The sequence below is a fragment of the Thunnus maccoyii genome, chromosome 16 (genome assembly GCF_910596095.1).
Source record: "Thunnus maccoyii chromosome 16, fThuMac1.1, whole genome shotgun sequence".
In the NCBI taxonomy this organism is placed as follows: domain Eukaryota; kingdom Metazoa; phylum Chordata; class Actinopteri; order Scombriformes; family Scombridae; genus Thunnus; species Thunnus maccoyii.
Genome location: NC_056548.1, coordinates 2162999 through 2190771, shown reverse-complemented (window position 1 = coordinate 2190771; position 27773 = coordinate 2162999). Strand labels below are relative to the sequence as shown.

General features: G+C 41.8%; 1 protein-coding gene across 3 annotated transcripts in view; it reads left to right on the top strand.

Moving 5' to 3' along the window:
- Positions 1–27773, top strand: part of LOC121881564 (neuronal PAS domain-containing protein 3) — a 367402-nt gene that overhangs the window by 311127 nt on the left and 28502 nt on the right. For all 3 annotated transcript variants that reach the window (XM_042389431.1, XM_042389430.1, XM_042389429.1), the window contains one exon: positions 23136–23254. In XM_042389431.1, the coding sequence (XP_042245365.1) occupies positions 23136–23254 (119 nt within the window). The remainder of the gene's footprint in view (positions 1–23135; positions 23255–27773) is intronic.

The window sequence follows — 27773 nt, the reverse complement described above, 5'->3', positions numbered from 1 at the left end:
ACTCAAATGTCTTGTCTTGTCCACAACCAAAAGATATTCAGTTTACTGTCACAGAGGACTGAAGAAACCAGTAAATATTCACATTTAAGAAGCTGAAATCAGAGAATTTGGGTTTTTTTTTTCAAAAAATGACTTCAAACAATTAATAAATTATCAAAATAGTTGGTGATTAATTAGTAGTTGACAACTAATTGATTAATTGACTGATTGTTGCAGCTCTAGTCCTGTGTGTGTGTAGTACAGAAGTACTTTGGTTAAAGTTTGAGTTAGAGGGTTAGGGTTAGGGTGGGTTAGGGGGTTAGGGTTAGAGGGTTAGGGCGTTAGGGTTAGAGGTTAGGATTAGAGGGTTAGGGTTAGAGGGTTAGGGTTAGAGGGTTAGGGCGTTAGGGTTAGAGGTTAGGATTAGAGGGTTAGGGTTAGAGGGTTAGGGTTAGAGGGTTAGGGCGTCAGGGTTAGAGGTTAGGATTAGAGGGTTAGGGTTAGAGAGTTAGGTTTAGAGGGTTAGGGCGTTAGGGTTAGAGGTTAGGATTAGAGGGTTAGGGTTAGAGGGTTAGGGTTAGAGGGTTAGGGTTAGGGCGTTAGGGTTAGGGTTAGAGGGTTAGGGCGTTAGGGTTAGGGGGTTAGGATTAGAGGGTTAGGGTTAGAGGGTTAGGGTTAGAGGGTTAGGGTTAGGGCGTTAGGGTTAGAGGGTTAGAGGGTTAGGGTTAGAGGGTTAGGGTTAGGGTTAGAGGGTTAGGGTTAGAGGGTTAGGGTTAGGGTTAGAGGGTTTGGGTTAGAGGGTTAGGGCGTTAGGGTTAGAGGTTAGGATTAGAGGGTTAGGGTTAGAGGGTTAGGGCGTTAGGGTTAGAGGTTAGGATTAGAGGGTTAGGGTTAGAGGGTTAGGGTTAGGGTTAGAGGGTTAGGGTTAGAGGGTTAGGGTTAGGGTTAGAGGGTTAGGGTTAGAGGGTTAGGGTTAGGGTTAGAGGGTTTGGGTTAGAGGGTTAGGGCGTTAGGGTTAGAGGTTAGGATTAGAGGGTTAGGGTTAGAGGGTTAGGGCGTTAGGGTTAGAGGTTAGGATTAGAGGGTTAGGGTTAGAGGGTTAGGGTTAGGGTTAGAGGGTTAGGGTTAGAGGGTTAGGGTTAGGGTTAGAGGGTTAGGGTTAGAGGGTTAGGGCGTTACGGTTAGAGGTTAGGATTAGAGGGTTAGGGTTAGAGGGTTAGGGTCAGAGGGTTAGGGCGTTAGGGTTAGAGGTTAGGATTAGAGGGTTAGGGTTAGAGGGTTAGGGTTAGAGGGTTAGGGTTAGGGCGTTAGGGTTAGGATTGTGGTTTCAGTTTGCTGGTCAGTGTATTCTGTGTCATTTTATGTCGCGTTCTGATTGGTTGGTTGGTAGTTGTGTGTCGTAGCAGTGGTTAGGGTCACATTGTGTTTCCGTTGTCAAAGTTCCAAATCAGTCGTCGGTGGACGCCGTTTATATTGACGCGTAAAGATTTCACCACGTTTCACTCTCACGATTATCAACGTTTGTCTCAGACAGTCTAAAATCACACAGCGTGAAGAGGCTTTTAAGATCTCAGAATGATCTTAAATTTCTATATGCGTCTCCCAAAGCAGCAATTACGAGTTCACTCGTCAGCCGTTAAGAGCGTCTTGACTCATAGATACTGTAATACTCCACATATCAACCTGAGGCAGGGAAAAAAGTATTTCTCAATAACAAAAGTAAAACATAACACAACAGTAAGGTTCTGGTATCCTGGTGGTTTCTGTGTTTAGCGACCTTGATATCATCATATAGACATTTATAGCCAGAAAAAGAAAATCAGTTCTGTTGATGCAGCTCTGAGGTGTTTTGTCTTGTTAGTTTATATAATTTTCTTCAGCATTACATTCACAGCATTCCTTCCTCCAGACAATGAGTAATGCATTTCCACAGGCGCCTTCGTCATTACTTTTCATTGCAGTCGATAACTGGCGAACGCCACGCCTGCTAACGCGTCCGGCTGAACTTTTCCATTTGTTCACATCGTCTTTTCCTCTTCCTCTTCCTCTTCCTCTCCCACCTCGAGGCGTCTCTGTTTCTTTCTTTCCAGTGTTCCTCCGTTCATCACCTGCCTCTTCCTCCATGCACCAGGGAGTCTCCGATCGATCGCGGCTGACTTTGTTTCTCTGAGAAGTTTCACACTCCGGGCACCGCTGCATCCTTCCGTATGCTAATGGTGTATAGTCAAGTGTTTTAAAGTGTAACTTTATCTGGAGGAAGAAGAAGAAGAGAAGGACAGAAAGACTAGTTTGGCAGCCAATCACAGTGCAGTATGCAACTTATTCAAGTGTGATGTGGAAACTTGAAGCCTCCAGTGCACGTAAGGGTGCTTCTCATTACCTTATTTCCATGTCTCCTCGCTCCTCGGGTGACCCAGGAAGTTGTTCTGTTCGGAGGAGCAAGAAGGCTCCTTTTACTGGGAGTCTGCAGTGATTGGACGCTGCAGCTGATTCCCAGTCTAGTTTAACTTGTTATATTTGTGTTCACTGCAGGTCTGATTAATACATTTGCAAATTAATACATTTTTTTCTTTTCATTTTCCCATTTTAAGCTGGATAATATTACTCAGGGAGAGGAGGCGAGTCTGTCGTCTTTTAGCAGTAAAAACATTTTAATTATCAGATTTTTGAGGCTTAAAAATTTACACTGTTGTGTCAGGTAGAAAATATATATATTACATGAAACTACAAGATATTCTCACCTTAACATTGATTACTAAATAATCCATTTTTTAAAAAATGTTCCGTTTTCTGTTGTTTATTCCCTGTCCAAAACTTGAGGTGAACGTATGTAGAAATGTTGCCTGCAAGTCAAAAGTCAGGGCTGTTTCACACAGAGGCTGAATTGAGGAGCTGCATAAAGGGCCAGTAGAAGATAAATAAGAAGTTTTTAACTGTAAATCATGTAAAGATGTTCCAGTAGAGCCCCAGAATATAAATATAAATAAATGTAAACAGAATATGTCTCCTTTTAAGAGAAAGTTGCAGATATATTTCACTATATTTCTCTTTTGCCATGTTGGAGGACATCACTACACCACCTTTATAATTATCTGGAATATAGACCATGAAGAGCCGTCAACACCTGTCGTGCAGCAGTTGTCCAGCTGCGCCGCCATCATCAGAAACTGACGTCCGGAGGAAATGGCGAAGATGAGTTGGAGCAGATCTCCATCACACGGACAAAAGTTTCTTCTTTCCCATCTGAAGTTCATCAGTCTGAATTTTAAAAAAAAAACAAATTTAATAACTATTCTTACTTCGTTTTCTGCTCCGTCATAATATATCAGACAGCTGACCCCATCGTTTTAATTACAGTCACGCTCATAAAGTATTGAAATTGGAGTTTAAAATATGAGATGACCTTGAGAGGAGAGGGATCTTCCTTTTGAAGCTCGACGCAACCTTTTCAAACACCCTCTTGCAGTTAAAGAGAGTCATCTTTAAAAGCACATGACGCAATTTGACTAATATCAGTCAAACCGAGGCTGAGAGAGGCTCCGCGTCTCTAACGCTTCTGAAGGGTGAGTGGTTGGAAATTATAACTCGTGAGTGTAATTCAGAGTCTGACTGAGAGGAGGAAACGCTCTCCCTCACGGACCCTTATTTCCTCTCTCTTCAGTCTATATCATCACAGGAACGTCTCCACTCTATCTGCCGGCTGTTGACTTTGACCTTTGACCTCCTCTCTGGAGGTAATGTTGAGGGTAAAGGAACTGATGATAATGATTTACTTATGAACTGATTTGTAATTACTCCGGCTGAGAGAGATGTATAAATTGAAAACTTTATTAACAATAGGTAAAATTTGAAAACTGATAATGTTGCGATACGGCAACATGTTTGTGGACAAAATTCTGCATCATAGTGGAGGTTTTCAGCCTAATTTCTTGCCAAACAGTTTCTAAATGATCTACCATGTATTCATCCTGTTGCTGATTAGAAACCAAGAACTTTGTGCCATGAAAAAAGTCTTTTGGTGTTTGTTTCTTCAGAAATTTTGCAGTCAGATACGAACATTTGACCAATTAAATCCGTGTCTGTATGATGATGTAATGAGATCGAGGCAGCAGCATGAGTATGTCATCACTTCTCCACCTTCTGAGTCCATATTTAGTGGATTATCCCTGCGTTAAAACAACACTAGAGATATGTTGTGTTGAAATTCCAGTTGAGTTAGAAGGTTAAACAGCGGTTAGAAATACTTTCAAACAGGATTTTACAACTCTGAAAAGTTATGACGGCATCAGTTATTTTATCTTTCATCAGTTCCTGAATGACAGTCGCTCCTCAGATGCTAAACTAAAAGAGTTTTGGTTCTTTTATTGCATGAAAAAGTTAATTGTTCAGCAACCGAATCTTAAATCTCTGATGTGTTTTTTTTTGTTTTTGAACGCGGCGAGAGGGCGAGAATTAAAAAAAAACACACACACATCCTCCCTCATAGCTGCATGACCACACAATGATGACACCTTTGACAGAGAAAAATATAATGATGGAAATGATCTGTTTCCTTCTGAGGCTTCAATACAGTTCAGATTTTCTTTTCCCTAAACACTCTGAGCTCACATATGTTCACATTTACAACAATAAAACAACCCCGGTGTTTCTTTCCTCTCATATCTAGCGTGTAACTGCGACCAAACTGACTCTAAAGAGCTCCGAATGATCTCAAGTTTAACCGTCGTCCTGATACGTGACTGCCTTTCATTCACATTCACACCATCAGACAAGAGAAGCTTGCAGTTAATTGAGAATTTATTTCAATTTTCTTTCATCAGAGGGCAGAATTAGTTAGAAAAACACCCAAATTTCAAAGTCCTTCTGGAAGTAACAGTAATTCTGCCCTCTAGGAAAACACCATAAGTTCTCCATTATTAGCTCCTTGCGGTCTAATTGTCCGCGGCGTCGCCTTATTTCAACATCATAAGTCTTTGATTATTGTTGCTAATTACGCTATTAGCACAATGGAGGGGAATAATTCGTCATAATCGCTCACATTTATCATAATTACCCAAGTTTACAGTCACCTACGTTTAATGTCATTTAGATCGGCCGGCGGCGGCGGCGGCGGCGGCTGCTACCCAAGGACAAACTCACTGACGGTGTGTGTGTGTGTGTGTGTGTGTGTGTGTGTGTGTGTGTGTGTTTGATGCTGGAGCATGTTTGTATTTGCATTTAAAATGTCACTTGGACTCCAGGACAGGAGACAAAGGTTGAATGTGGCGGGAAACACACACACACACACACACACACACACACACGCACACACACACACACTTCTTCTTTCACTATTTACTTCACCACTCGTATTTTCTCTATTTCTGTTCAGGAAATGCATCACATCAGTGAAACATTGTGTTTGTTTTGTAATTTATTTTAATCTATTGAGTACAGTTTGTGGATTGACTAAGACCTTGATGTTTTTGTAGCCAAATGCAAGAAACACTCGTACAGATTCGTTCTTAAAAGGCAAAATTTATGATTTAAGAAAATTTGTGTCTTTCATCAGTTTTCTCTGAGGTGCGGATGAAATTAACGAGTTCAGAGATAATCTGGTTCCTTCACAAGAGAATCTTAATGTCTTAATCTGAATGGATTTGGAGTTTAAATAGATCAACTAAAATAAAATATATAACTGCAGTAATGTTCACCGTATCATCATCACCACGGCTGCCAGTTTACTGAGAGGGTTTCCAGATGTGTTGATGTTTATGTCAGCAGCAGTAAACAGCTGGTTCTCTGTCCAGCATCATGTGACGGTGTAACATCAACCTACTGTAGGCTGAAACATTCATATGAGTCATGGAGCGTTTTGCTTCAGAAAGATGTTTTTTAGCATCTAACTTCATGTCAAAGTGTTTCCTCTTTATTTCAGTCACAGTGCAGCTGCTGCTCTGATAGATTCATGTAGATTAGTATATAGATTCAGTTCTTCTAATATGACGACCGACACTGATCTGTGAATGAAACTCGCAACACAAACGCGTTGATGATGAAATCTCTGATGAAAGCTCCTCGTGAACAGCTGACGTTCATCAGGCTGAAAACTAAAGATTTACTTTGAGTTTGTGACGTCAAGAGAGTTTGTTGTACAAGCGAAAGTTACAGAAACAAAACGCCAGGTTCAGACTACATGACGATTAGCCTGATATCACCTCGACCTATCAGACGCCCAGTATTTGTATTTGTATCTGTATTTGTTGAGGCAGAAAAATTATTTGTATTCGAATAAAAGTGGAAACAGGCTTAAAAATCCTGTTTTTGTATTTATTACACTTTTAATTTTAGAAAATTAAAGTGTTTATGACTAAACTATGTTACAAAGGAGGTCCCCACACCAGGTCTCCAACTGGAGTCTCCCAGATCATAGACGACTGCGCTGACTACTGAACTAAAACTTTACTCATCATCTCATTGCAGACAGACCTCTACCTATTTATACACCCATAACACAGAGACAGCACACCATGTAACATGTAGGGAAGAACTTCAAAGTTGATTCTTGCTTTGCACTTTTCATTTATTGCCTATTTTTTACAACCTAACTTTGTGGAAAGGAGAAGGAAAACAACAGGTTATGGAAAGTCCCTACTGACTCTGACCCTCTACGTGTGGGTCAGTAGTTCAGCTTTATCTCTGGGGAACACCCCCAACTGCGGGAGTGACGTCCAAATAAGGAAATATGCGTCATGTAGCAGGTGGATGTGACTCCCCTCGTTGAGACCTGCTGATACACGACCTGCATGCTGGTATTTGACATGGGGTTTTTTTTCTTCTTCCTGAAAACAAATATTTGTATGAAACAAATACTCACAGAAAAACCCATTCGGGCACACCCCTAGTGTGGAGAATGAAAATAGGTATCGGGTGCGACAGTTGATGGTTTTATCCTGCGTATGTGTATCATAGTGGACGACAACCAACGCCACATCTAAACAAAATTGCACAAATTGTTCTTCTGCGCAAACCTGAGGAATAACGTTGTTGGTGCTGCTCCTGCTGAGAGGTGGAACGGTGAAATAGGCGATAGGTTTGCGGCGCTATGGCAACCAGACAGCCAGAGTCAGACGCCACTGTTTGTTTACATTCTTGCTCCCGGAAGTCAGTTGCTGACACCTTCCTCCGATGACATCACACAGGTCATGAAAGACAGCGAGCTGTGATTGGTCTGTCATGTCTCTGAATTTATGACTTTATAATTAATTTGACAGATAATGACATCTTATCAGACAAAAAAATATTGTGTTGTGTCTTTGTGCTGTTGTATGTTTTGATTGCAATGGACTACAGATGCTAATTAGCTTCAAGCTAGCTTTGGTGCAGTGCATCATTTATGCTGTTCAATAAATCAAATCAAATCAATATCTAAAACACTGAAGAAGAGAATGAACACAGGACTGTTGAAACTGTGAATACAGACGCCGTGCAGACAGGAAGTGACGTGTTTGCTTCACCAACGTGTGCAGGTTTTAACTGTACAGCTGCAGCCTCGACTCTGCTGGAACATGAAGCCGTTCTGCCTTTTTAATCAGACCTGCTAAATGATTTCCATACAGCAGATCCTCTAAACTCCACACTCACTGGGAGAATTAGTCACAATGGATTTAGCCAAAGTGCTTAAATTAATTAAATCAGTGTCATGAGTTTTTTTTTTTTTTTGAAGAAAAGCAATAAAAACCACTTGAGGCAAACAAAGAACTTTTTTCTGAGGCGAAGGATCATTACTAAAGCAAAATTATCCGTTTGGTTAAGTTTTATTGAACCGCCGTCCGCTCGCCGCCGCCTCTCTAAATGGAATCTTTAGAGTACACAATAGCCAATCACGGGCTATTATTATTAGAGTTTTCTAATTAGGCTTCTTAACGAGGACGGGGGCTGTTTACAATGGGAGCTGGAGCTGTTCAGATAACAACAGCAGAGGACAGGGCGGCTCCGGACGACAAATAAAGCGCTCCTCTCTGCTATATCTGTCTGTCACAGCGGCGATAACACGAGGAAACTTCTTCAAGGTCCAAGACTCAACTTTTAATTTGTGGACAGACAGAGTGTGTGTGTGCGTGTGTGTGTGTGTGTGTGTGCTTAATAAAGTTTAAAGAGAAGGGCATTGTGTTACACATGATGAAGAGGTGTGTGTGTGTGTCCTGGTGGTGTCAAATGAAGACTGTGTGTTTAAGTTTGAGCATGACGCAGAAACCAGGAAGGAGGGAAGAGAAGTTTTATGACTTGATCTCTTCATGTCTCTTTCATGCATCTCGATCAGATCCGGCAGCAGGTCTCCTCTTAAATCCTCTATTAAAGTAGTTCTCATGTAAAACGACACGTGTGCGTCTGTTCCGTCTGATCAGAGACAATAAGTCGTAGTTTGTGTTCTTCAGAAGCCGGTAGCAGCTTCTTCACAGACGCGTTTGTAAAAAAAAAAAACAGTTAGCGGCTCGATGAACACGGCCGCCGCCTCTCCTCACGCTCGCCTCTGATTACGGATGCTAATCTCTTCAGTCCCTCCATCTGTCCCTCTCTCTCCTCCGCCGCCGCCACCGCCGCCGCCTGGATTCAATTACACCAAACACACTCATCTCTCTGTTATCCTGCGCCCTCTCTCCGTTTCCTCTTCTTCCTTGTTCGTTTCTTCTTCTTCTTCTACCTCTACCTTTTCTTTCTTGTTTGGTCGTCTTTTATCTGGGGACGCTACTGTTGTCTGGCCAAACACGAACAGAGGGAAGAGGAGAGAGAGAGAGAGAGAGAGAGGGAAATTAAAAGAGGAAATAAAGAAAGACAGACTGAGAGACACAAAGCAGGAAAGAGAGATGAAAGATAAATTTAACAGAGAGCTGGAGTGTAGACAAGCTTTGATAGACTGAGTTTGAAAACCAGCTGCAGCCATTTTTTAAAAAGTTGCTTCCTGTCACTGAACCACTAACTTCTGTTAAAAATATTTAAGCACATTTAAGTTTGTATTTTAGACGTTTTGGGTGTTTCTCAAAGCGTATTACTCCAATCTTGGACAGTGTTTTTAAGCGGATGATGATGCTAACATGCATACAATTAGCATGTTAGCATTCTATTATAGCTATTATAGCAGACCCACACATTTAGCATTGTACACCTATAACATCGTCAGACTCATGATGGACAGTTTAAAAAAAACAAACAAATTTCCTTGTCAAAACCTGGTGCCTACATTACCCAGAATGCAACTCTACTGTATGGATTTGGGTGTGTTATGCTAGTAGCAGCTAACGTAGCCTGGAGCTGCTAGATGAGGAGCTACAGAGGTCTGATAATGACGCTGACTCATGTGACATCACTTGATTCAATTGATCCTCTGCAGACACAAAAGGCTTTTTATTACTTTTTTACACAGTAAACAGCAGTTTTATTCCTCAGACGTTTAACAGACTTTGATGTGTAAAATCAGAGGAGTTCCCCTTTAATACTAGTTTATATCATTTCTGTCTGTTCTTCCCAGGAAAAATAAATAAATAAATTGTTGGAGTTTCCCTTTAAGAGAACTGAATACTGTGATGGTGTCCTGTTTATTCCTGTAATAATGTATTTGCATGAATGTGCTTTCACATAGAGAACAGTTTCTCTGCCCGGCAACACCAGTAATATACAGTGACTTACTGCAGCATGTTTATATAATAACTAATCTCATAATCTTGTTGACTTATTCATTGCTCACATACTGTAGTTCATGATTTAGTGTATAAATTTAGCCGTAGAGTTCTTCTTCTTGTACCGCTGCTTCTTCTTCTTCTGTCTCCATGCTGCTGCTGCTGCTGCTGCTGTATATCACGGCTCCAGTCTTTTGAAGTTTTATTGGACTAAATGGATGAAATTCTTACTCGCGATGCTCAGAAAACTTAATATATTGTTCTACAACCATCTCTTTTAAAAGTGGGCCAGTCACATGACCTGCACATCTGACTGTGTCCAACATGGCCCAGCACGTTTTCTGTTAGCTTAACGTCCTGAGCTGAAGTCATGACATCACTTCCTGTCTAGCCTCTGTTCCACTAGTTCTGTAACTCAACACGATCTGTATTTATGAAAAAAATGAAGCGTGTTCCTGGAGTTGACTTTACATATTCTAAGAAAACTCGACTCCACTACAGCGAGAAGTGATTTTTGGTTGAAAAACCTCTAGGACTTATGGGAAACAGAGTGCTGCTAAAAGATATTTGATAGCTTTTCAACCATATAAACATACAGGCTGGATTTTTATTTATTAGCAGAGTTGCTAATGAGTTGCTAATTAGTACATGTTGCTAATGTTGCTAATCCAAGGCTAAAAACTAGCTTCATGTTCTTAATGCAAGTTTATTATTAGTCTTCTGAGAACAAACAAACCAGAGTCACATGATGTCGGCGTCTTCCTCCAGCAGTGTGACGAGGACCGGAGAGACTGATGTTTGGAAGCATCCTGTCGTGTTTGTGTTGTAGTTTGACGGATTCGGTGTTTGTCTTCCGGCCGAAGGTGTTTTCAGTGTAAATGCCACAGGAGGAGCCGCCGGACGCTGCGTTCAGACGTCCGTACTCTCGCTGGGAAATCTGATATTTGTGGTATTTGTTTTTTATTTGTTTATTTCACAGACACTTGACACACACACACGGAGATTCACGACTGCATGTTTCCCATGTGACAGATGTCTTTTTTTTTTTTTGTCTTTTTACATCAATAATTTGTTGTTTGTTTGTCTGTTTGTTGCTTTAGTCAATTCCCGTTGCATCCCAGCATCTTTTTTCTGTATTTAAAACAGACAGAGAGCATGCCCTGCTCCCGTGTATTTACTGTCTTATTTTCATGTCTTTGCCTTCCTTGTTGTTTCCTTTCTCTGTCCCATTTCTCTTGATTTTAGTTGAGATTTATTTTTCCTGCTTTGTTATCTTTTGTCTTGTTTTATATCTTTGTACTTTTATTTTTACATTTCTTTGTTTTCTTCACTTTTTTTCTCTTTGTTTTTCTTAACATCTTAACTTTGAGTTGTTTTTTTTTGAGTTGCATTGTGTGTTTGTGTTTTGATTTTAGCAATTTAGTTTCAGCTCGTTTCATGGGTCAAGCTGCTGGATCCTACAATTCCCATGATGCAACTCAGTGGCATCTTACTGTTAGAGCCTCCCTGCCTGGCGAGCACGTCTCTCGAACTCATCACCTTCGCTTTGTAACGAAGGCTTTTTGTACTAATAATTTCCAATCTGAGATAACCCTGATGACATCACTGTGACATCATCAGGGTTTTTTTTTTCTGTCAGACTTGACAAAAGATCCTTAAAGACGTCGTTATAAAACAGGTGGAGGACTAAACTGAACTTCGTGTGTAAACTCGGCCTCTCTTTGTGTTTCCCTTCCTTCATCTTTCTAATTCTCTTTATCTAATAACCTCTCTCTTCTCCTCTCCGTCTTTGTCGTGCTCGCTTTTCCCTTGTTTTCTCTCTTTCTCAATTTCCACACCTCCCTCCCTCCCTCCCTCCCTCCCTCTTATTCGCGCTTTCCGTCACTCTTTCTTCAATCACGTTTCTCTCCGTCTCTGGAAGTAATTATGCAGGTTGCAGATACACCCAATTACTTATTATCTCCCTATTGTGTGTGTGTGTGTGTGTGTGTGTGTGTGTGTGTGTGTGTGTGTGTCATCATGACCTCTGACCTTGTTCAAAACAAAGACGAGCTGTCAGTCTCGTCGTCCGTATCAGAGAAAACAAATTGTCTGTTCATTTTCTCTCCACTTCACTCCCTCCATCCCTCCCTCCTTCTCTCCCCCCCATCATTAATACACGACATGGCCAAAAGTATGTGGACACCAATCAACCAACCAGCTGATGAAGCTGGAGTTCCCCTTCTTCTTCTTTCTTTTAGTCGCTTGCTCTCTTTTTCCGCAGGTAGATCCGTTCCCAAAAGAGGAAGAGGAGAAGCTAAAGCGAGCTTAGAGAAGCCTTAGTGTCCCGTCACAGAGAGATCACTGAAGAGGAGAGAGGAGAGGATGGGGGAGGGGAGGGGAGGAGGGGGGACAAAGATGAGACGGAGGAGAGGTGGGGTGTCTCTGTGGAGGAAAGACAGGGAGAGAAAAAAAAGGAGAGAAAGAAAGCCGGGATCAAGGCGTCTCCAGACTATTAGAGCGCTGTTTGATTTGAGCTCATTGTCCTGATAAGACTGTCAAAATGAAAATCTTTTTTTTTTTTTTTATCACTGCAGGGTGGAGGAGGAGGAGGAGGAGGAGGAGGAGGAGGAGGAGGATGGGAGGAACAGGGGGAGAGGAAGTGATGGTGGAGAGGTAATGATGAGAGGAAATAAGGAAGGGAAGGGAGGGAGAGGAAGAGGAGGAGGAGGAGGAGGAGTGGTTTTTTACCTTTCTTTACCTTTGGTTCCCAGGCTTTTGCATTGTGGGAAAAGGCTTTGAGGAAATCTACCATCTCACACACACTTAACTCTGCTTTCAAATGTGTGTGAAACAAGTACTCAGATCGTTTTACTAAAAGTACCGATAGCACTGTAAAAAAAAAAAAAAGCCCTGCATTGAAAAAAAAAGTAAAAATACAGAAGTATTATAATGAAAATATACTTAAAGGATCCAAACCGACAATGAACTGATCGACTATTAAAAACACGTCAGTGAGTCTCACCGCTGCTCTGGGTCACATGTTCCTTCATCATGAAGAGTTTGGTCTCGTTAGTTAGTTTAGAAACGGCTCCAAAGACTAATAACAGCATCATGTTTTCAGTCTCTGGAGAGTAGTTCTGTGTAAGGAAGACGCTACTGAGCATGTGCAGGAACACGGTTTCTGTTTACAGCTTCGCCAGCTTGTTGTGCTGCAAATCACAACCTCTTGACTTTGTTCTGATGTTTTTTACAGTGTAGAACCTCCTCCGTCTCATTTCTGTTCTCCTCCTTTTCTCCACACCTCCTTCTCTTCTTCTTTCTTTTTCTTCCTCCTCTCTGCCCCTACCCACCTCTTCCTCCTTGTCCCTTTAACTCCCCTCCCATTCTCCATCTTTCTCCCTCACACACCTCCCTCTTTTTTCCCCTCCTCTTATTTTTCTCCTCCTTTTCTTTTCATTTTTTCCTCCTTTTATCACCGTCCTCATCTTTCTCCTCCTCCTCCTCCTCCCTGTACTTTCCCTCCTGCTCGTCTGTTTGTCAGTCCTTCTTCTTCTTCTTTTCTTCGTCTCTTTCTTTTTTACCTGCTCCTCTTTTTCTGCACCATCATCAGCTTATCCTCTTCCTTTCTTTCCTCCTCTCCTTCTTCCTCTCCCCTGCTCCTTCCTCCCTCTTCCTCATCATCTCCTAAACCATCCTCCTCCTCACCTTCATCCTCCTCTTTCTACCTTGTTTGTCTTTTTCATTTTTTTCTTGCTCCTCTTCTTTTTACTTGTACCTTCAACCCTCTTTCTCCTCATCTCCCTCTCTCTCCTTCTCCTCCTTTCTTACTCCTCTCCTTTCTGTCTCTCCTCTTCCTCCTTCTTCTTCCTCTCCCTCGTCTTTTTTCATCCCCCTCCTCCTCTCCCTACCTGTACTACCTCCTCCTCCTCCTCCTCCTCCTTCTGTAAACCGAAAAATTATTCTTCCTGACACAATTTGTCAAATCCTGCCTGATAGGAAACACATTCTATTCATAAGGCAAGTCTCGCCTCCTCCCTCTTCCTCCTCCTCCCTCCCTCCTCCCTCCCTCCCTCCTCCTCCTCCTCCTCCTCCCCCCTTCCTCCTCCCTTGACGGTAGCAATTCAATTACAGCCGTGGAGGCGATAGTGAGCTGGAGAGGCAGGAATATGACAGGACAGTTACAGAGTGTTTACACAATTAAACTTTCACTGACAATACTCTCTCTCTCTGTGTGATGAATGCCTCGCACGACTGCAGCTCCGCCAGCGTGTGTGTGTGTGTGTGTGTGTGTGTACAGTATATTTAGACTATATATATATACATACATACATATATATAGGTGTGTGTGTGTGTCCGTGCAAGTGAGCAAGCGACGGCACATTTGTCATGATTGCGTCTCGCCCACCGCCTCTATGATCTCCCTCAGTTCCTGCTGTTGCATTGTGGGTAAGAGGATGCGGCGGCGGGAGGAAGTAATGGAGGAGTGAGAGAAAAGGAGGGAAATGATAGAGGAGGAGAGAGGAGGAGAAATTATCATAAAAACGGGAGACAGAGAAGTTTGTGTTGTGCTTCCTGCAGGATCGTTGCTGTGATTTTAAAGGAATAGTTCAACATTTTTGGGAAATGTGTTTATTTATTTTATTTTTGGGAGAGTGAGATGAGTAGAATAACAATGTGTGAACAGCTAGTCTGGCTCTGCTGGTCGTGCATGGAAAGCAGCTGTGCATTCTTCTTTATCAGTCTAGAAGTTAACCAGATGTACATTTGCAAAACTGTTTTCTCTTGTAAAAACTGAAAAATACAGTTTAAAAATACTTCTGATAAAGTACAGTATATATTTTAAGATTTTTCTTTATTTTTTTATGTTTCTTGAGGGCTTTGAATTGATGTATTTTCTGTTTTTATGCCTTTCTAAACTCAAATTTGTGTCAAAGAAGACACATCACTCATTAGAAACATGAAGGTGCTTTACAGGAAGTGTCTTACATTTACAACAGACTTTAAAGATGAAGACTAAATTGGTTGCTTTGACAGCTGCGTCCCTAAAGCCGGTTTCAGACTACCGGATTTTTGGGGCTGATTTATCCGTGATCCTCTTCGCCCAACAATCAAAGGAGGAATCTGGTCGGGGACCTCGGTCGGTACTGATGTTTGGCTCAGATTATCCGGTAATGTGACGGGTTTACAGATCCGATTTTAAACCTCCAGAACTGCTCATCAGGGCCGCCTCGGTAATTTCAACCTTGTTGGTGTGGATGAATGAAAGGTTTGTCAATATTTGGTAAGAACACAACTGCTTATAAAATGTGTCTTAACTGATGCAGCAGGACCAGAGACGCCGTCTTGTTCTGTTCTAGTAGCGGCTAATGTAGTCTGGTAACCTCACTTCTTTCTAACTCTACACCCCTGGATTTTTCTTTCATTTTCAAACGTGTAGTCTTCATCCCCAATTTATCTGACTTCACACACCTCCCTCTGGAGACACAAAAAGGCTTCCTATGAGTTTTTACACACATAGAAAACCTGAAGACGCTCTGAGCTGTTTAAAGATTTTAAAGATCCCCTCCAGACATGTTTTAAGACATATAAAAAATACTCCGCTCGGAACAATAATTTGTTTCCGATATGGATTTTCCACAAAAAAAAAGTTCAGTTAGAAATTCCTAAAATTACATGTATTCACTTTCTCTGAATCTGTAAATATTGTTGGTCTCCTGCTTCACTGTAAAGTCCTTCCTCAGTGTTTGTTAACTGGAGGCTTCAAGTCGGACCAGGATTGGCTTCGGACTAGTTGTGATGTCATAATTCATGCTCGCAGGTAAACTGAGATCCAAGGTGAGATCAGAGAAACGTTCCTTCTTCAGCAGATGAACGTGGAAACAAACAACATCCAACTTTAAGATGAACAGAAATAACTGCAGCCCGTCTCACACCTCCTGCAGTCGATCCCTGAAATGTTCAGGAACATTTCCTGCATGTGTGAACGGGAGCAGGAATCGACATCTACATTAAGACCAAGTAACATTTCTGGGAAAACGTCAGTACGGCTGTGTTGTGAATGACAGTAGTAACATTGCAGAAAGACGTTTTCACGTGGAGCGAGCAAACCGATCACAAGACTTGACTCGTCTGTTTTCAACATGGCCGCCGCATCACAAACTTTCTCATGTTACGGCTGAACAATAAACACTAAAATATGTTTCTGGAAACATTTGAGGCGAGAAACAGGTGAAGCAGTAACAGAATCTTGATTCATATTTGATCAGAACTGCTTAGTTTGACTGTTTGATCTGAGTTTTATGAGTTTCACCCTCTTCTTCTTCTTCTGTTGAGTTTTATGACGGTTGGCATCTATAAGCGTTGCATTACCGCCATCTGCTGGACAGTCCCTCATCCCGTCTATTCCAGCGTTGCCATGACGTGTGTGAAAAGACGTGAGATGGAAATATCTGAAAGGTTATTCCAGTAATTTACTGGGATCTATGTGTGAAAGAGGCTTTTTATTTCCTGGCTCCTGTGGCTGAGAAATGTGGCAGCAAGCGTCGTCTTCTTCTGCAGAAAAGTTTTATTTTTTGAGCATGCAAGCTAACCCTTGACCCTTGTGAACTACATGTAACCAATATTGAAAGCTACTGTAGTACTTGTAGTTTCATTGTGTCCTTTTAAAACTTTTGCTGAGAGCTGAGTTTCTTCTTCTGCAGTTTCCTCTGAGCCACTTAAAGTTGTAAATGACTCATTCATGTGCTACATGCGTCTGCCTTATCTCCCGTATTACTTCCCCACTTGTTAAGCCAATTATATTTGCGTCTTCCTCACTCTGGCGTCGGTTTGTCGTCGTGGCGTCAGCTGGAGGTCACGGTGACCTTGCTGTAGCTCGCTTTGTCTCGCTCCCCCCCCCGCACGCCGCCGCCGCCGCCGTCACGTTAGCTAGTTATCAGTCGGACACAACGGGCTCTCTGAACCAGGCAGAGCTATTAGACTGCCTGACAATGATACACCGTCCCGCCGAGACTTCCCCGCAATCACACACACACACACACACACACACACACACACGTACGCGCGCGCGCATGTGGAAGCAAACCCTCGGCACTCTGGGTATTGTCCACAGATCACAGGCGTAGGTGAGTTGTTCTTTTTAATTAATCATTTGTCCTTCAAACGGGGGAAAGTTTCCGTGCCGTAGATAATTAGGTCCCAGAGTCGGGCGGCGCGGCGCCGGCAGCCACCTGCTGCCTTTGTAGCGCTAATCTTTGTCTTGTAGGAGCGCCGTCCCCGAAGACGCCACGGCAACGCACGCCCAACCTGCAGAATGAGAAAACACCTCTGAATCCCCACACGCCTCCTCCTCCTCCTCCTCCTCCTCCTCCTCTTCTTCTGTTCATCTTCTTTTTTTCTTCCTCTGGCTCCCAATGCTGCTCTTCCTCCTCCTCCTCCTCCTCCTCTTCCTCCTTCCTCCTCCTTCCCCCCCTTTTGTCGTTCTTATTCTGTCTTTTTCCCTTATTATTCCCTCTATTCCCTTCTTCTTCTACTTCTTTTTCTTCTTCTGTTCTTGTTCCCACTCCTCCTCCTCTACCTCTTCTTCTTCCTGTTTTTCTTCTTCTCTTTCATCCAGTTCCTTCTGCTGCTCTTCCTCCTCCCTTTCTTCTTCTTCTGTTTGTTTTTTATTGTTCCCTCCACTCCTCCGCTCTCTTTTGCGCTCTTCTCTTTCTCCTCCCTTCTTCTTTTTTCTCCTTATTCTTTTTCTGTTCATCCTTTTATCCCTTCACTCCTCCTCCTCTTCTTCTTTTGATCATCATCTTCTTTTACTACCTCCACTCCTCCACCACTCTTCCTCATATTTCTCCTCCCTCTCTTCTTCTGTTTGTCTTTTCATCCTCACTCCTCTTCTTCTCTTCTTCTGTCTTCTTTTTCATCCAGTTCCCCCTACTCTTCCTCCTTCCCCCTTTTGTCATTCTTATTCTGTCTTTTTCCCTTATTATTCCCTCTTTTCCCTTCTTCTTCTACTTCTTTTTCTTCTTCTGTTCATATTTATACCTTTCAAACCTCCTCCTCCCCTTTTTTTTCTTCTTCTTCTGTTAGTTGCCTTTTACTTCTTTTCATTTCCCCCACTCCTCCTCCTCCTCCTCCTCCTCTTCCTCTTATTCTCTGCCTTTCAGCATCGGTATGAGCCGCACCAGGCCGTCAACCCATCCGCGTCATCATTAGATGCCATGAGACCGATGACGTCTATATAAGGTGACATTTTCCTTTTTAGGAGGAAGCAGGTTGGTGAAAAGTGAACTTTGCTGCAGGAAACCGCTGGTTTCCTCCCGCTTCCAACCACAAGTGGTGTTTACTGTTGCCATGACAACATTTCAAGCAATGGTTTTAACCTAACCAAGTGTTTTTTGTGGCTAAACCTAACCAGACCTCACCGGTTGCTCTGAGTTGGATGTGTCTACGTTGGATCTAGTTGTGTGTCGTGCGTCGCTGTACAGACGCCAGAGGGACGTGACAAAGCGTCAGTATTTGTCAACCTCTGCTCCTCTTCTACCCTTCTTCCTCTTGTTCTTCTTTTCTTCTTCTTCTGTTTGTCTTTGTCTTCCTTATTATTCCCTCCACTCCTCCTCTGTTTCTTCTTCTTCTTCTGTCGTCTTTTCTTCTCTACTCCTCCTCCGTCTCTTCCTGTTATTCTTTATCTTTTTCTTCCTGTCCTTCTTCTTTTCATCTTCCTTTTTTTTCTGATTATTCCCTCCACTCTTCCTCTTCTTCTCCTCTCCCCCCCCTTCACCTCCCCCCTTTTTCTTCTTCTTCTCGTTTGTTGTCTTTTTCTTCTTCTTCTCTGCTCCTCCTGCGTCTGTTCTCTCTTCACTTCATTCATGCAGAAATTGTTTAATTGTAAACGAACACAACACACAGCCTTGGAAGTGTGTGTGTGTGTGTGTGTGTGTGTGTGTGTGTGTGTGTGTGTGTGTGTGTGTGTGTGTGTTTCTGCGGGGAAACTAATCCCATTAATTCAAAGTGAATAACAAAGAGAGAGAGAGAGAGAGAGAGAGAGAGAGAGAGGGTCCTGCTCCCCTGTCGTCCGTCCGTCCTCCCTTTCTTCTGTTTCCTCCCTCCATCATCATTATTCCTCCGTCAGATCGGCGGCTGATTTCCTGGAGGACCGAGAGAGAAGCGAACGACTGACGGAGGGATGGAGGGATGGAGGGAAAACAGGGGGGAGGAGAGAGAAAAGGAGGAGGAGGAGACAAAGATTTGTAGCCTTGTGTTTGTTTTCTTCCCTCCTTTCCTCCTTTTTCTCCATCCCTCTTTCAGTTGTTATCCTTCTCTTTCTTTTCTTTGTTTTCATCTTTATTTTTATTCTTTTTCTCCTTCTCTTCATCCCTCTTTCCTCCTGTCCTTCATTTCCATCTTTCCATCACCTTTTTACTCTTTTTTTTCCTTCACTTTCTCTCTCTCTCCATCACTTCCTTCTCTTCTTTCTTTCCATCCCTTTTGCCCTTTTCTCCTTCTACTCTCCTCTTCACTTTCTCCATTTCCTGCCATCCCTCTTTCTACTTTTCTCCATCACTCTTTTGTTTTTCTCTCTACCTCCCTCCCTCTCTCTCTCTCCACCTCTTCATCCTCTCATTTCTTTCCATCCTCCTCTTTTTCCTTCTTCTCCATCTCTTCTTTGCTTTTCCCCTCTTCTCCCTCCCTCTCTTTCTTCCTCTTTATCGTCTTCTTCTTCTCTTTTCTCATCACTCCTTTTCTCCTCCCTTTCTCCCCTTTTTCCTCAACAGTCTTTTTTTCTTCTTTTCTATCTCTCCTTTACTTGTTCAAGCTCCTTTTTTATTTTTCCTCCCCCTCTCCCTCTTCCCTTCTTTTCCATCATGTGTCTGTCCTTTTCTTCTTCTTCTTTCAATCTGTTCCTTCTCTCCTTCTTCTTCTTCTTCTCTCATGTCCATTTCTTTTCTTCTTCTTTTCCTCCTTTCTGTCTTTTTTTCTTCCCTTCTGTCTCTCGCGTTTTCTCTCCATCTCTTTATTTCTCACCCCCCTCCTCTCTCCCCCCCCCCCCCCCCCCCCTCTCTCTCTCTCTCTCTACAAGGACATTTATATTATAAAGGATGAATTTGCATATTAATTCATTTCTTTCAATGTTTTCAGATTAGACGTTGTCAACACGTATCAGCGCTGATCAAACCGCCGCGTCCACCAGAGACCTGAGAGTGTGAATGAGTGTGTGTGTGTGTGTGTGTGTGTGTGTGTGTGTGTGTGTGTGTGTGTGTGTTAGGGGAGTTGCGTTCAGGAAAGAGGAAAAAAAAAAGGAGTTAGAAAAGAGGGAAAGCAACGAGCTTCACAGTGTTCAAACACACACACGAGCACACACATGTAGCATGAACATAAATACACACACACATAAACATATTTACACGAGAGAGAGAGACAGAGGGAGAGACAGAGAGAGAGAGAGAGAGAGAGAGAGAGAGGAGGATTTGCGTTACAGTTTTTCTCGTTTGCTTGAACACATTTGTCCGTTCAGAAGTCACACAGGCCTGAAAGTCGCTGCACCAAAGTGACGTTAAAAACATGCAACAAAAGCAAATGTTTCCATCAAACAGCTCAACTTGTTGTCATATTAATATATTCTTTTGGTCAGTCATCACAACAAAATACAGCTGTTAATATGAGCTGGTTCCCAACTCGTCACATATGGAAGCTTGGTCAGGACCCCGCGGCGCCACTTTTTAACGCACTGGTACCACTTTAGCATCATTCTTCAACGTGCAGTATCACGGCAGTCACTGTTAAAAATATTTTATGGTGTGACAACGTGGTGGTTAAGGTCTGGTTAGGTTTAGGCACCTAAACCACTTGGTTAGGGTTAGAGAAAGATCATGGATTAAAATAAAAGAAAATAAAAAAACGGTGAGGTGGTCCACGTTGGTGGTCAATGTTGCAACCGCTCCACCTCCTAATAAGAAAGTCAGTCAGCTTATATAGATGTCATGTGAAGGATGTCACTTCAGAAATGTTAATATGCTCCTTATTACAGGTAAATGTACATATTCAACGTATCTGTGGTTTGCAGAAACATAACAACAATGCCAACATTTTATTCTGGCGACCAGGCTGAAATTTGTCACCTTATATATAAACGTCATCGGTCTCATGGCGTCTATTTCAGACGTTGTAGGAGTTGAACAGAAGTCTATAGGACTACCCAATACGTTAAAAATGATGCTAAATGCCTGTTGCCTGCTGTATGCTGTCTGCCTGTTCTACTGGTTGATACTTTACATAGTTATAGTAAAAAAAGGCAAGCAGCCATATTACAGCATGAACTGTATTCTTTTCTCTAGATAAAAGCTGCACCTTTTACACTTTTTTTGAGATGAGATTCTTGTGTTCAGGTCTTTTTGTGCTCATGAACTGTTGATGACATGTGAGACCTACATTAAGAACATAGACTAGACAAATCCAGACGTTCATTACGGTGCAGATTTTGTTCTGCATCCTTTCTTCACTTCAAGAATTTAGAATTTTAGAAAGTAAATTTTTTATTGTAAAGCATCAGATTTTTCCATCTTGTCATTCTTTTTTCTATACTTTAAACTCAGAAACACTGAATATTATACATAAAAACTTTGAAACACTCAGAACTTCACATTTAGTCCGTTGGTTCCTGGCGATTAGGTCACACGTCCTCATCAACATTGCATTGGATGTTTTCCCTCGCAATGCACCAAAGGGGGAAAAAACCTCCTTTCATGGCGTATCGGTCGCTGCCAGTCCTCTGCACATATTGCCAGGCAACCAGCATTCATGGCCTCCAGGAGGGACATCTGGTCATATGGCCGGTGATCATATACCTTCCATCTCCAAGCAGAGAAGAATTCCTCAGTCGGGTTCAGAAAAGGAGAGTATGCCGGGAGGAATTACATCATCATACGAGGCTGAGCTGCAAACCGACATACATACAGAGTCGTGCCAGGCCTCGACAGCCCTCTCTCTGCAGGTAGAACCAGTCTTTCATTCAGTGCATCAGGAAACGCGATGAGCTGTTCTGTATTGTGTGGACCGATAGTCGGTATGTGGTGAAGGACGCCGTCATTGGAGACGGTGATACTGGCGCTCCTCTGACCTGGCGCTGTAACAGAGGCCCTCTGCCCAATCATGTTCCTCCTCCCGAGAGGTTGAAGCCGACTTCATCCACATAAATGAATATGTGATGTGCTCCTTCAGCTTCAAGCTCTGTTATTCTCCAAGAAAAAAAGCAAATTATTCCAGTTGCATGTAAGTGTATGGAATGACCAGACATTACAATAACACATCTTTACCTGCACATACTGGAGTCTTCCCTCCTTCATGATGTCAGAGTTTCTTTGGAGTCAATAGTAGCCAAACTCACACTGTTGATATTTCTAAATGCTCCCTGATCTGACTGGATTTCATGCAGTCTGATCGCTTTGTTTACCACGACCGTATTTTACAACGGCAGCCTTCTGTTCACCACTAACCTCCTCGTGTCTAGACAGCGAGCGTGTCAGATGCGTTTCTCAAGCGCACGTCACCCGCAGCAGATACGCTCTCATTTTAATCTGTGCAGCTGCAGCTCAGGTCTCACGGGTGTAACCGCGACCATTCGTTCATTTACGCTTCACGTCTCCTCTGATTGAGGAAATCTGTCCACACACACATATATATAAATGTATATATATATACACGTCATCTGAACTGCACCGCCGCTCCGCCTCACAATGACTATACGCCAGCTAGACGGCATCTGTCACACTTTCGGGGCGACTGACATTATGACTTGTTGTGTCTTTTTTCTATAATGTTTCACCACTAGTTGTGCAGTGTGGAATAAAGCTGATTAAAGCTGATTATTTTTCCTCATGAAGTCTCGGACTGTGCACAGAAGACAGAAGCTGAAGTTACAGACTACAGGAGATAATTAAACGTATTTTTAACATCATTTCTTTTAAATGTAAAAAAATATTTATGCATGTAAAACTTGAAGGTGTCCTCCTGCCGTCACTCCCTCTGACGGATGGAGAAGTTATGAATATGCAGTCGATTTCTGACAAACGGAGCGTTTCACCTTCAGGTTCGGCCGCTGCTTCGTCACCGGACACACGGAGCGGTGCAAAAATGTACTTCCTGTGTCCGACGTTGTGCTCTGAAGGGTAAAAAGACTTGAGATCGTCATGACATATTAGATTATTACGCCTTTCAAACTAAACCGCTCTTCCTTCCTCCCTTAACAAACCTTTCATTTGTGTCTGAACATCCTGCTCCTGTTGTCTTTCTCCTTCTTGACGTGTTTTGACATTTTACCGTGTGATTGATACGAGCTGCGTCGAGATGATTGACAGCTTGACAGCACCTGCGATTGGCCGACTGTATTTATTAGTTAGGTTTAAGCCATTCTGCTCATGTTTCAGCCCTCACTACCTTTTGACTTTATGAAGGTTTTCTGTTGGAATTGGAGTGTTTATATGGTTTTTTTTAAGGTTCTCTTCCTGTGTGTGTGTTTCTGTCCGTCAGTGGAGTCCAGCAGTCCCAGTCTTCTGGCTCCTGATAACACTCTGGAGAGATCCTTCTTCGTCCGGATGAAGTCCACGCTCACAAAGAGAGGAGTGCACATCAAGTCCTCAGGATATAAGGTGAGAACAACTTTCTCAACTCTAGTTTAGACACAAAAAAAGAGAAATAATACGTTATTGCGTTTAAGTTCTAGTTGATTTAATGTTCACAGTGACTTGTTTCAAACTGAACCTGATGAGTTTTTAACAAAAGCTATGAAAGAAATATTTGTTGAAAACCTTTTTTCACAATGAAAACAAGATTAAAACTAAATAAAAAGCAACTTTGTAAATAAGAACAATTTTCTCCAACAAATAAAAACTAAATGTTGATGTGAAAGACAAATGAACTAATCACTGTTTTAATGCAAAGTCAACGAGCTTCATGCTTCATCTGTGGAATCACACGCTGGTCATGATAAAAGAAAAGAAACACAATTTCTAAATCTTCCAATTTCTAAAATGAAAACTAGTTTTAAAACAAAGGAAAATAAAAAATGTACAAAAGTTCAGAAAAATCCCCCGAAACAGGAAATTAACCTCAAAAAATCTTTAGTGTTGAAAGAAAAACTGATTTTAAAAAAGGTGATGTTGTGATTCTGCAGGATGTATATCTGTAACACACACACACACACACACATACACACACACACACATACACATATATATATACACTCTCTCCGCATGCAGGTGGGGTGACATGGATTAGGTGATCTTAACGATGGTTTTGTATGTACGGATGCTTCTTCCTCTGTGCATAAAGGAAACCTGTGTATGTATACAGTGTGTGTGTGTGTGTGTGTGTGTGTGTGTGTGTGTGTGCTGCATATACAGATCTCAGTCCTATAGGTGTAACATCAGGCCTCTAAGCTCTGTGACCGTCTTTCCGCTCGCAGATCGAGAGGCGGGATTAAAGAGGATTCTCTGGGCTGCCGAGCCTGTCTGTGTGTGTGTGTGTGTGTGTGTGTGTGTGTGTGTGTGTGTGTGTGTGTGTGAGTGTGTGTGTGTGTGTGTGTGTGAGTGTGTGTGTGTATCCCGGACTAATACAATCAAGTATGACAGCAGACAGCGGTGGAAAGTCTTCAAGCTGCTGTAACTTTATTGTCAAAGACAAAATGTCAAAAGTTGACAAAAAACAAATTAATTCCTCAATTCAATTATTCTTCAGTTATATTTATTGTTTACTAAATTATTGTAGAATAAAAAGTTACTCAGTGATAAAACTATAAAAATGTGATCGATTCGTGATCCAGAAATGCTTTTATGTTGTTACTTAAACTTAAATAACCTGTTTGTAAGATTAAGGGCAGAAATGGAATATAATATTCATATTAAGTATGTTTTAATTAGTGTTTAATCACCTGAAAATAAGAATCGTTGTGTTTTCGTCACCTTAGAATGAGCCTTTATATCTACAGAGGGAGCGGGTCATCTTCCACAGAGCCGCCATGTTTCTACAGTAGCCCAGAATGGACAAACCAAACACTGGCTCTAGAGAGGGAATTTTACGCAATTTTTGCAGCTTGGAAGGGGAGGGAGGAAGGGGAGGGAGGGAGGGGAGGGAGGGGGAGGGGAGGGGTTATTCAGTTGGTTGCAACCTGCAGCTTCACCACTAGATGGCACTAAATCCTGCAGACTGCTCCTTTAAAGCAGAGACGTCCTCTCCTCAGTAGAGTAAAGAGAGACAGCTGAACCATCAGTGAAGATTGATGTTTTATTCTCTTACTGTGTGTGTGTGTCTGAGTGTGTGTGTGTGTGTTTTTGTGTGTGTGTGCATGCGTGTGTGTGTGTGTGTGTGTGTGTGTTTTTGTGTGTGTGCGTGCGTGCGTGTGTGTGTGTGTGTGTGTGTGTGTGTGTAAGTTCCACCTGGCAGACTCAGATCACATGCAAATCACAGCGGAGACACATAAATATTCACCCGCACGCTTGCATATATTTCAGTCTGACACACACATAATGCAGCGTTACAGTTTGTAGTTTTAAAGCCGTCATGTTGCAGCAGAGCCAGAACGACTTCCTGCTTCCCTTATTAACTAATCTAGAGGCGCCCTTGAGCAAGGCACCTACATTTGCTTGTTTACTGTCAGAGTCTCTGGTCCACACAACATCAAACCTGTCTGATTTACAAGATCAGAAAATCCAAGTTTGGATAAAAGCTGTGGAGCTTCATATGGAACAGGATCCTGGACCTCCCAGATTGGGACCGATTGGGACCGGCACCTGTTTGATTGGATCCTGCACCTTCTTTGTCACTATCAAAATCCATAAATACATTTTGTGTAATATTAAATGTTATCTGTTCTTTCTTATATTTCCCAGTGAAGTTACTCATAAATCACTTGTTTGCCTATCTTGGATAGTCAGATTTTAACCCTTTCATACATGGTGTCCACTACAGTGGGCAGATATTTGGAAGCCATCTTGAACCATTTAAGTTGTAGCACCATGTCCCAACTACCAGGTGTTGAACCCCCAAAGGTGTCTACAATTCCATCTGAATATCATTTTTGACTCTCTCTGTGATTTTGAGATATTGAATCTTGAAATAAATTCTAAGGTGTAAGGTGGAGGAAATGCACCGAGTAGCTCAGGAATATCTGTTAAATACTTTAGTCTCAGAGAAAAAAAACAGGTAAAACGTATAGTTTTCAACTAAATAAGATGTTTGAAATACTTTTACCAAGTGTTTAATAATATTTTTCTTGTACATTATATTCTGTGACTGAAAATACATCTGTCCGCTCTATCCTCTCTATTGTTGTTATCTAATGTTCCTAAGTGTATTCATACCATTTGCTCTTAGTTAAAACATAATTGATTTCCATTAATCACTTTTATTCTGTTGAGGCATGGTGCCCACTACAGTGGACACATGTCTGATACAGTATATTAAAAAAAAAAAGTTACTGACATGATTTTTCACTTGTTTAAGAGTAAAAATAAACAATAAAAAAATTATTACTCTGTGATTTAATAATTCATGTATGAAAGAGACTTCAATCACAGGTCACGCAGTTTAATGTGTGTGTGAGTGTTCGACATGTCAGCTAATGTTACAGCGACAAGGAGGAAACCGCCTGTTAAAATGTCACAAAGACAATCACGTTTGTTGCGTTGTTTGTAGAAATCGTGAAACGTTGTGTGTAACTCCGTCGAGTAGATTCACCATCATGTAAACAAAACATGACATCACAGCTTGATATGAATCACAGTGACGTGGCTAAACGTATCCATCGTCACTATCAATACATGTTTTTAATGTTAATCTTCATATATGGATATTTGTGCAGGATTGAAAACTTCTGAACACAAAGACAACAAAAAATTACAAAATTTCAATTATCATTTTTAGTATTTTTACATAAAAAGTCTCCTATAGGGGTGTGCCCGAATACAAATACATTATTCGACAAAGCACAAATAGTGGGGTTTTTTTTTTTACAAATATTTGTTTCATACAAATATTTTAAAAATTATTTGTTTTCGGGAAGAAAAATAAAACATGTCAACTACCAGCGTGCAGGTCGGTTACATCTCTATCTCAGTGTCTCTCCTCTGCTCCGCTGTGACGTCTATCAGCAGGTCTTAACGAGGGGAGTCACATCCACCTGCTACATGACGCACATTTCCTAATTTGGACATCGTTCCCAGAGTTGGGGGTGTTCCCCAGAGATAAAGCTGAACTACTGACACACTTATTGTAACACTTTAATTTTCTAAAACTAAAAGTTTAATGACAACAAAAACAGGATATTTAAGCCTCCTCCCACTTTTATTCAAATACAAATACAAATAATTCTGCTGCCTCAACAAATACAGATACAAATACAAATACTGGGCTCTCTGCACATCCTTAGTATAGTACTACTCATATGCAAAATGATGTCATTTCTGAATAGCCTAACTTGTCCTGCATAACTTTAAGACTCTTCAGAGTTTAGACAAACTCTTTGACTCTCCTGCTGTAGATGTGACGTGTAACCAAAGAGGAGGAAAAAAAGTGGTGACACAGCGTTTTAAAAGACGAGCAAACATTTTTCCCAGACGAGCAGCAGCTGATTAACATTTCCCGCAGATCTGTCGCATCCGACAGACTTCTGAAGCGCCACAAGACTTTAAAGCTCCGGATAATTACACCCTTCACTCTCTCTCTCCGTCCGTCCGTCTCCTCCTCTTCCTCCCTGTTCTCTCCATCCAGTCAGTTCAGGAAAAAGAACAACAAGAAAGTGAGGTAAAATCCCCCAAAAGGTCGTCATCATTTGTCTTTTTCTGTGTTGACCTCTCCTTCTTTTACATATATTATATATATAGAGAAAGAGTTTAATATAGGAAATCAGACCATAATATAAAGGTTGTGATCCGTTTTAGAGCATTTACAAGCTCTGAATAATCATAAATCAGTTTTATTGCGCAAAACACAAGGAAGCTGAGTCCTGCTGTAGGTCACATGAAACATAAAGAAAAAGCAAATTATGAGCAGGAAGAGGTCTATAAAAAATAATGTGATGTTTGATTTGCTGAAATCCCAAAATTCTTCTGTTTAAAGCTCATTAAAATGATGTTTGAAGTGGGAAAAATGAGCGCCGGCTAATTTCCACAG